This window comes from Brassica rapa, chromosome A10, assembly GCF_000309985.2.
Source record: "Brassica rapa cultivar Chiifu-401-42 chromosome A10, CAAS_Brap_v3.01, whole genome shotgun sequence".
Lineage (NCBI taxonomy): Eukaryota > Viridiplantae > Streptophyta > Magnoliopsida > Brassicales > Brassicaceae > Brassica > Brassica rapa.
The window spans coordinates 4,846,554-4,856,169 of NC_024804.2; the positions used below are offsets into that span (position 1 = coordinate 4,846,554).

A 9,616-nucleotide genomic window follows, 5' to 3' on the forward strand; every position below is an offset into this window, starting at 1 on the left:
TGGGCCAACAAATAACAACGTGGGCCAAAAGAATGGTGGTGGGCCTAATAACGCAAAGTTTAAGCCCACTAACCAAACTACGGTCGCAAAGAACAGCGGAGGGGGGAAAACCGGCGTCGCTCACAACAGAGTGAAACCGCCGTTTAGGAAATTGACACCAGAAGAGATCGCTCAGAGGAAGGCGGAGGGATTGTGTTTTAAGTGTGACGAGAGGTTTCACCGCAATCACGTCTGTCCGCGCAAGGAGCTTACGGTGTTGATGATAATGGAGGATGGAACGGAAGTAGAGTGCTTTGAAGAGCCGAGTGAGGTGACCAACGAGGAACATGTGATGGCACTACAAGTAGCGGAGTTATCAATCAACTCCGTGGTAGGACTATCTTCACCCCGAACCATGAAGATTCGTGGGTCGATTAAAGACACGGAGGTGGTAGTCTTAATCGACAGCGGCGCAACCCATAACTTCATTTCCGAGAGGTTGGCTTCTCAGTTGGGGCTAGAGACCGATGAGTCGAGGCAGTATGGAGTTTCAGTGGCAGGAGGGGTGACCATTTTAGGCAAAGGAGTTATCAACAATGTGAGCCTACAGCTCCAAGAGTGCGTGATAACGACGAGCTTCTTGCCTTTGGAGTTGGGAGTGGCAGATGTGATATTGGGGATCCAGTGGCTCGACACGTTAGGAGAGATGCGAGTCAATTGGAAACTACAAAGAATGAAGGTGGAATTGGAGGGCAAACAAGTGGAGCTGAGGGGGGATCACAGCCTTCACTCTGCAGCCGTGTCTCTAAAAGCATTATGGAAAGCTCTGGAGTATGACGGAGAAGGGGTGATTGTGGAGTTTAATGGATTGGTGAAGGACGAGATAGGCTTATCTGTTGCTGTTTCAGATGAGTTTCAAGGATTATTGGGGAAGTATGCGACTGTGTTCTCCGAACCAGAAGGTCTGCCACCTTCAAGGGGAAAGGAACACGCGATCAACATAGAGCCAGGGGCTAAACCGGTCAGCGTTCGACCTTTTCGATATCCGCAGGCGCAGAAGGCGGAGATAGAGAAACAGATCGCTGCAATGTTAGCTGCTGGTATCATCAAGGAGAGCTCAAGCCCGTTTTCCAGTCCCGTGCTGCTAGTAAAGAAGAAGGACGGGAGCTGGAGGTTTTGCGTCGACTACAGGGCTCTGAATAAGGTGACGGTGGCTGACAAGTACCCGATCCCGATGATAGATCAGCTTTTAGATGAGTTACATGGCGCAAAGATCTTTTCTAAGCTGGATCTCCGCGCAGGTTACCACCAGATCCTCGTAAGGGCAGAAGACGTGCCTAAGACAGCGTTTCGAACGCACGACGGCCACTACGAGTTCTTGGTGATGCCGTTTGGGTTGTCCAACGCACCGGCAACATTCCAGTCATTAATGAATGATGTATTCCGTCCTTATCTACGGAAGTTTGTGCTCGTGTTCTTCGACGACATTCTCGTTTATAGTCGAAGTCCTCAAGAGCATCTCGAACATTTGGAGGTAGTGCTGAAGCTGTTGGATGAACATAAGCTGTATGCGAACCGAAAGAAGTGTCAATTTGGGAGTAAGAGTGTCGAGTATTTGGGCCACGTAATTTCGGAGGAGGGAGTCGCGGCTGATACGGAGAAAATACAAGCTATGGTCGAATGGAGGGAACCAAGAAACATCAAGGAGTTAAGGGGGTTTCTCGGCCTTACTGGCTATTATCGGAAGTTCGTGAAAGATTACGGTCATCTAGCGAGACCCCTTACCACTTTGTTGAAGAAGGAGAGGTTCTGTTGGGAGGAAATGGCTGCTGCGGCGTTTAAAAAACTCAAGGAAGCGATGACTACGGTTCCCGTGCTTGCTTTACCGGACTTCGAGGAGCTGTTCGTAGTTGAGTCTGACGCTTCAGCAGTGGGACTTGGTGCAGTTTTGATGCAAAACCAACGTCCTATTGCATACTACAGTCAGGCCCTCACAGAGAGACAGAAGTTGAAGTCAGTGTATGAACGAGAACTGATGGCCATTGTGTTTGCGGTTCAAAAGTGGCGACATTATTTGATTGGGAGGAAGTTCTTGGTTAGAACAGATCAGAAGAGTTTGAAGTTCTTATTGGAGCAGCGCGAGATCAATATAGATTATCAGCGGTGGTTAACTAAGTTGTTGGGGTTCGATTTCGAGATCCAGTACCGTCCGGGGTTGGACAATAAAGCCGCTGATGCTCTTTCACGAAAGGTAGCTGTGGCTGAGTTATATGCTCTTTCAGCACCCACGGCTCTCCAACTCGAAGAGATCAGTAGCGAAGTGGATAAAGATCAGGAGTTACAGAAGCTGATTCGAGAGTGGCGACAGGACCCGCACTCTCACCCGCATTACTCAGTGGTTCAAGGGAGGCTTCTCCGACAAGGGAAGCTGGTTGTGCCTAGACAGTCTCCGTTGATTGGGTTGATCTTGCAGGAATTCCATGACAGCAAGGTGGGAGGCCACGGAGGAGTAACCAGAACACAGAAGAGAGTAAGTGAAGTCTTCTATTGGGTGGGGATGATGACAGATATCAGACGATACGTGGCTTCTTGTCTCATCTGCCAGCGACAGAAGTACTCCACGCTAGCTCCAGGGGGGCTTCTGCAGCCCTTGCCAATTCTGGAAAAGGTGTGGGAGGACATCTCCATGGATTTCGTCGAAGGGCTTCCACGATCGGATGGGGTTAATGCAGTGCTAGTGGTGGTGGATAGGCTGACTAAATATAGCCATTTCATTGGGTTGAAGCATCCCTTCACTGCTACGGATGTGGCTATGATCTTCATTCAGGAGATCATCAAGTTACACGGGTTTCCTCGCACCATCGTCTCGGATAGAGACAAAGTCTTCACAAGTCTGTTTTGGAAGGAGCTTTTCAGGCTGTCAGGTACTCGCTTATGTTTAAGCACTGCGTACCACCCTCAATCTGATGGCCAAACAGAGGTTACTAATCGAGGAATGGAGACTTACTTGCGTTGTTTTGCGAGTGATAAGCCAAGATCGTGGGCTAAATTCTTGGCTTGGGCGGAGTTGAGCTACAATTCCTCTTTTCATTCTGCCATTAAGATGACACCGTTCAAAGCGGTTTATGGACGGGATCCCCCAGTACTGTTGCGCTACGAGAATGGTTCTACGGTGAATGCTGAGTTGGAGGAACAGCTTAAAGAAAGAGATGAGATGTTGAGAATCCTGCGTGCTCACTTGAACAAGGCTCAACAAATGATGAAGTTGAAAGCCGACGAGCATCGTCGCGAGGTGATATTCAGCGTGGGAGAAATGGTATTTCTCAAGCTCAGGCCCTATAGGCAGCAGTCATTGGCCAGACGTTCCAATGAGAAGCTGGCTGCTCGTTTCTATGGGCCGTTCGAAGTAGAAGCACGAGTGGGACAGGTGGCTTATCGCCTTAAGCTGCCTGAAGGTACTAAGATACATCACACGTTCCATGTTTCGCAGCTCAAGAAAGCCATAGGCGACTCGATTCCGGCCACTGCATTGCCACCGCAGCTTACTTCAGAGGGGGTGTTGGTTGCTGAGCCAGAAGCGGTTTGGAATTCGCGTGTACATCCTCAGTCGAGACAACAGGAGGTTCTGATCAAATGGAAGGATTTGCCATCGTTTGACTGCACGTGGGAAGAGAAGGAGCAGATGCAGAGGTTGTATCCTAAGTTGGACCTTGAGGACAAGGTCAGTTTCAATGCGCCCGGTAATGATACGTACGAGGCTACTCACCCACCCATTCTCTACCAATACGCGAGAAGAAAGGGCCCAGCCAATACCTGAAAGGGCCCAACATATGGGAGGAGTGACGTGTGAAGGAGGAAGATAAGTTATCAAGGTGAATAAGGAATAAAGTTGTTAGGGGACACAGCACATGGGGTGTCTGCTGACGTGGAGAGATCACGTGACGCTAGGCGGTTACGAGGAAGGAGCGTACGTGAAGAAGAGAGTGAGAGAGTAGTAGTATAAGTATGAGCTAGGCTAGTGAGAGAAGGGTATCAATTGTTTGATCATCATGTTCATGGAGAGATAGTTTGTCTCTTATGATTCTTGTATTCGATCTTACGATCAACAGCTTCTTTTCATATCTATAAAATCAGTCTTTTACATCTTTGATTCCCTACACATAACACGTTGCTTTCCATGTATCTATGATCGCTACTTTTTTGTAATCATCACGATCACCTCTTCTTCTGTTGTGCCCTTCCGCCATTACGGTTTCCTTTGATTTTATTAGCGTCGGTTCCTTTCGATCTACTTCTGTCGCTTTACTACTTCAGTTCATTTATTTACATGTAACTTGTATAAAAGAAAATCTGTAACGAAAAGAAAGTGGAACAAATGCTATGAGAGCTAATAATATCAAAATCAATATTATATTTTGATTAAAAAGTTAGTTATTACACAAATTAACCCATTTTGATATTACACAAAACAGGAGGGTCGATTTTGTAACTTTGTTAAAGTTCAATTACATATTTTTTGTGACGTCGTTTAATTACATGTGAGAAGCATGTAATTGGGTCACTTGTCTTCTCCAATCGGAATCTTACTCTTTCTCTATCTCACCTGGAAAAAATGGCGATGTGGGTATTTGGGTACGGATCTCTAATTTGGAAAACGGGTTTTCCTTTCGACGATCGTCTTCCTGGTTTCATCAAAAACTATCGCCGTGTTTTCCACCAAGGTCTCTCTCTCTTACTCTGTGATTAAATCTATCTTTATAGACGAGAAAGTAATGTGATGTGGATCAATTAAGGTAGTACTGATCATAGAGGAACCCCTGAATTCCCGGGAAGAACAGTGACATTAGAGCCTGCACCTGGAGAAATCTGTGTAAGTCGTAATTAATATTTTGCGTTATTGCTGAACAGTCCAGTGTTTTTACGTTTGTTATAAATGGTAAAACACACAGTGGGGAGTTGCTTACAAGATAACCAAAGAGGAAGACAAAAAAGACGCTTTACTAGTAAGTGATTATTACATTTCTGTTTCGATTAATATTCTAGTTTGTGTGATCTTTGAGGATAATTGTCTTGTCAGCATCTGGAAGTGAGGGAGAAGCAATATGACCAGAAAGAGTATCTTGATTTCTTCATAGTAAGTCCAGACTTCTTCTTAACTGCATTATATGGAAACTTATTTGTGATGACAATGCTTACTTGTTTGACAGGACATTAATGACTCAGAACCAGCTGTATCAGGAGTGATGGTGTAAGAAACTAATATATTGTGGAACACATGAGGCATATAAATATGACAAACGAATAATTATGTCGAGACGTCTCTTCTTTGTTTACTCAGATATATAGCTTCTTCTGACAAGAAGAGCAACAACAACTACTTAGGACCAGCTCCTTTTGAAGACATTGCCAAGTAGGTGGTTTGTTTTCATTTAGGTTCTTGCCACTGTCATATGAATAACAAGACTGCATTTTGATCTTCGTTTCTGACACTAATGTAGACAGATAGTAAAAGCGGAAGGACCTTCAGGGCCAAACAGAGACTATCTGTTCAACCTTGAAGAGGCTCTCGTTCAACTCGGTAAAAATAGTTTTTTTTTTATTTATTTACTCAGATGTCTTTTGGGTTTTAGTTTCTAAAATACATGTGTGTTCTTGCAATCAACCAGGGTTTAAGGATAAACATGTCACAGATCTTGCTACGCATGTTAGGCTTATTCTTTCGGCGACTCAGGATGCCGCCACCAAGGATGTCTAGATTCCCTGTGTTTTTTATTTGTCCGAAAAGAACAAAACTGAATTGGTAAGAGATGCTGCTGCATTGCATCCCATATTCGATGTGTTAACTATCAATCAACTCTATTGTTATTCATATTTTGATCACATCGTGGTATGGATTTAAATATAGTGTGATTCAGCGATTCAGAATATGATTCAATTCCGTCGGATGTAATAGAGTTTGTGGAATCATACTAATCACTGTAACCGATGACATAATATTAGCTAGTTGATATGCTTAATATTCATCCTAATCTCTAGTGTCTTTCCTTTATCCAACTTGTGTTCAAATCCATTTGCTACAGAAAAATTAAAAAAGGAACAAAATGTCACTACAGTAGCAGATACAGACAGATTTTAGCTAACGGATGATGGATTTCTTACGGTAGAACACTAGCAAGCATACAAATCATTCGCTTTCCTCTCCACCATCATCATCTGCAAACAAAGCCAATGACCATAAGCTTTCAGCTACATTGGTCATTCACAGAGAGAGAGAGAGAGAGAAATTCTCACCGTTGTTTGATTCTTCTTCGCTTTGGCTTCCTTCCCCCGTTTCTTCATTACCTTCCTCTTCCTCTTCTTCGTTATCCTCTCCATTCTCGGACTCTTCTTCGTCACTCTCGCTTTCACTTGTTATTTTCGGCTTTGGAGGAGGTGCAAAACTTGTGGCAGATCTTCTTCTTGAACTCGATACAATGTTGCTTGTATCAATACCCTCAAGCTCTTTTGATCTTTCTTTCTTTTTCTTCACTTCTTTGATCTCTGTCAAATTAAAGCCAGATAGTTTATTCATAATATATTTACACAATATCTATACGCATCTAAGCTTCCCACATACTACAAAGACCAGCATGCTTATAAGGCGTTATGATCATCGCAAGTTAGATACAGATTTGTTGCAAACAACTATTGAACTCATTGATAAAACGAACAAATATAAGTTTCCTTCAAAGCAAAAGAGATCATTCTCAGCATAACACTACCTTTCTCTGAAGGATCTGAAGACAGCCCTTCTTTGGCGAGTATCTGCTCAAGTTCTTCTATTAAAGTAGCCTCACGTTTCTCTTCAGGAGCCTGCTTGACTTTCCTGTATATGACAGGAGGAATACTGCCAAGAAAAGAACAATAACAATAACAAAAATCAGGAGTATGATGAACAAACATAGAGCTTTTTCAGAGATCTACTAAGTTTGATTAAGAACCTCATCCCACAAGATTTGATGACCGATTTGAGATGGTCGACACGCTTTCCATACACAGTTATTGCAGTCTCCTTTCCCTGCTGCTGAATAATACAAAAGCAGAAACCACATGGGTAAAACTGAACAAGGTATTTAGTGGGACTGCATATAAGATTCACAACCAATACGTTATACCTTCAACGGTTTTTCTGCCTTCATTTCACTATCTCCTGCATCACTATCGTTCTCTGAATCTGCTTCCGTATGTTTTGCTTTCTTTTTCCCAGCCACCGGTTTGCCACTATCAATTTTTCGTTTTCTTTTCTGGGTCAGAGTCTTCTTCACAGCCACTTCCCCAGAATCTGAATCAGAATCATCTTCACTGCCAACCTTCTTAGATGCTGTGCTCTTGACCTTTTTCTTAGGAGGGTCAGGAATTTGTAGCACCTAATTAGCCAATAAAACTATCAAAAGACTGCCTCTGAGCTATAACTCAAGACGTAACATAGTCAATTTAGCCTACTCACAGCATCTAGTTCTTTGTTGATGAACTTCTTGAAGGGAACAAGAGAATCTTTCTTTAGTTTAAGATCTTCCTCCAAAAGTCGACGAAGTGAAGCCATTGTAATTTCCCTGAAATAATAAATAAAGCCATTACCAAACAGAAAAGGAATTTCAATTTCAAAAAGCCATGAAAGACGAGAACCTACTCTGAATTAGCCTTAATATAAGACGCTCTTTTGTGAAGGGCTCTCTTTATATCACTCATCAGGGCTTCTCTATTCCCCTCATCACCAACAGTTTCTTCCCTTACATCGTTCTTCACCTCTTGCTCTTGCTCTTGCTCTTCCAAAGCAACTGCTTCTTCTTTGACTGGAGTCAAATCATCTTTCTTCTCAGTTTCCTGAGGGTTTTCTGAAGCGCCATCAGCATCACCAGGATCCTCTAAGCACTGCCATAAAGAAAGAAACATATGTGCGCTCAGATGGCAAAAGAAGTAATAAAATGGTTCAGCGAAGAGTGAAAACAGTATAGACAAAGGGAAAGGATACCTTAACCAAATTGTCTTTGACAAAGCTCTTATGCGCATCCAACGCATATTTCTCCAATCCCATGTCTTCCTCCAGAAGCCTCCGCACACTCGCGAAGGTCACCGAGCTGCAAAATTAAACGACAATCGTTTGAAGACAGTTAATTTATAGCACGAATAGTGAATTCGGAAGAACCCTAATATCAACCCCAGAGATTGAAATTGCCAATGCCGAGAGAAGAGCGAATCCTACTCACGAAACAGGGTAATAGAAGAGACAGAGAGAAGAAGATGTGTACTCTGCTTTGTTTCTGAGGTAGGTTACGCGGGATCGCATAGCTGCAAGAATCTGGAGCTCCATATCTGTTGTATCGCCGTTATTCGAGTTATTTTTAAAGGAACTTTGGTTCGCCGTCGCCCTCTCCGTTGTCTCCATAGCCGTAACCGCCGATTCGCCGGACATTTCTCGCTGCGTAGTGTGTAGGTAAACAGAAATGTTCTCCTTGTGTAAAAAACCTAAAATCTAGGCGAGTCAAATAAAACGGCAAGATTTTTGTAGCTATCTCAAAGACTTTTTTTTTTTATCATCAATGGAACCTATTCAATTTTTTCTTTTTAAAATAAAGGAATTGAGATTTTTTATTTTTTTTTTTGTCAATAACATTACAGACTCATATTGACCCTGTAAACCACACTGGGAGATGTTGATCCATATGAACGATAAAAGACGTTTATGTCCTGATACTGCGTGCTAGGTTGTCCGCCTTTGTATTTTGCGTTCTTGGAACATGAATTATCTCTGATCTTGTGAAACTCTCTTTCAGACTCTTAATATCTTCTAAATAACTTGCAAATCTGGCCATTCTTCTGGTTCCGAAACCATCTTCACCAATTGAGAACAATCCGTTGCAAACATAACCTGAAATTATCGTAAGTTTCTCATACATTCCATAGCCCATAATAGAGCCTCCATCTCTGCATGCAAGGGAGTTAGAGTAGCCCGTACATTCCTTGCTCCCATTAGTCCCTCAAATCCTTCTAAAGTACTGAACTAACCCTGACCCGAGAAAATATCACCCTCCTTCCATGATTCATCCGTAAAACACCATCGTCCGGGAATAGACAGAAGAGACGTAACCTGTTCGTGTGGTCCCGTTTTCTGTTCATTCAGAAGTTGTGCCTCTGCCCAAAGTGTGGATTCTGTTTCTGCCAATTTAAGAGTATCCCTAGGATCCATATCCAAATTACTGAAAACCTTATTATTTCTTCCTTTCCAAATATACCATAGTATCCAAGCAAATTGATGATCCTCCATCTGTGGAACAACTCTCCAAAAAAGATGATCCATATTCGTAAAAAGAGAACTCGTTGGGAAAAAGACTGGATTTGTTGGAATCTTTGAAAGAGCCCAAACCTGAAGTGCTGGAGGGCATTCAAAGAACACATGGTTAATCGACTCCTCCTCCGCTCCACATCTTGCACAACATATCTCACCCTCCATCCCTCGCGCCTTCAGATTCTTCTTAACTGCTATACACCCTAATACCAATTGCCAAAGAAAATGTTTCATTTTTGGTGGACACCGGATTTGCCAACAAAATGCCTTCAGAACATCAACTGTTGGTCCCATCAATAATGGTTGTCGTTC

General features: G+C 43.1%; 2 protein-coding genes across 6 annotated transcripts; one reads left to right on the forward strand and one right to left on the reverse strand.

The window, feature by feature from the left end:
- The first annotated feature begins 4,471 nt into the window (after nucleotides 1–4,471).
- On the forward strand, nucleotides 4,472–5,879 carry LOC103847733 (gamma-glutamylcyclotransferase 2-3). The gene is made up of 8 exons (XM_009124819.3): nucleotides 4,472–4,700; nucleotides 4,773–4,849; nucleotides 4,929–4,982; nucleotides 5,057–5,113; nucleotides 5,187–5,227; nucleotides 5,318–5,389; nucleotides 5,478–5,557; nucleotides 5,646–5,879. Exons 1-8 carry the CDS (start codon nucleotides 4,592–4,594, stop codon nucleotides 5,732–5,734), a joined length of 579 nt encoding a protein of 192 aa, XP_009123067.1. The 5' UTR covers nucleotides 4,472–4,591; the 3' UTR covers nucleotides 5,735–5,879.
- An 86-nt stretch (nucleotides 5,880–5,965) lies between these two features.
- On the reverse strand, nucleotides 5,966–8,583 carry LOC103847732 (glutamic acid-rich protein). Of its 5 annotated transcripts, none has more exons than XM_033282047.1 (10): nucleotides 8,268–8,577; nucleotides 7,991–8,096; nucleotides 7,796–7,890; nucleotides 7,649–7,753; nucleotides 7,466–7,571; nucleotides 7,134–7,385; nucleotides 6,960–7,042; nucleotides 6,741–6,865; nucleotides 6,271–6,519; nucleotides 5,966–6,192 (listed from the first exon to the last, which is right to left on the reverse strand). In XM_033282047.1, the coding sequence occupies exons 1-10, from the start codon at nucleotides 8,429–8,431 to the stop codon at nucleotides 6,164–6,166; spliced, it is 1,314 nt and encodes a 437-aa protein (XP_033137938.1). In that variant the 5' UTR covers nucleotides 8,432–8,577; the 3' UTR covers nucleotides 5,966–6,163. The 5 variants fall into 5 exon arrangements, with proteins under 5 accessions (XP_033137938.1, XP_033137939.1, XP_009123065.1 ...); XM_033282048.1 differs by having other exon boundaries at nucleotides 7,796–7,932; nucleotides 7,966–8,096; nucleotides 8,268–8,525; XM_009124817.3 differs by having other exon boundaries at nucleotides 6,960–7,039; nucleotides 7,649–7,890; nucleotides 8,268–8,583.
- Nucleotides 8,584–9,616: the final 1,033 nt, after the last annotated feature.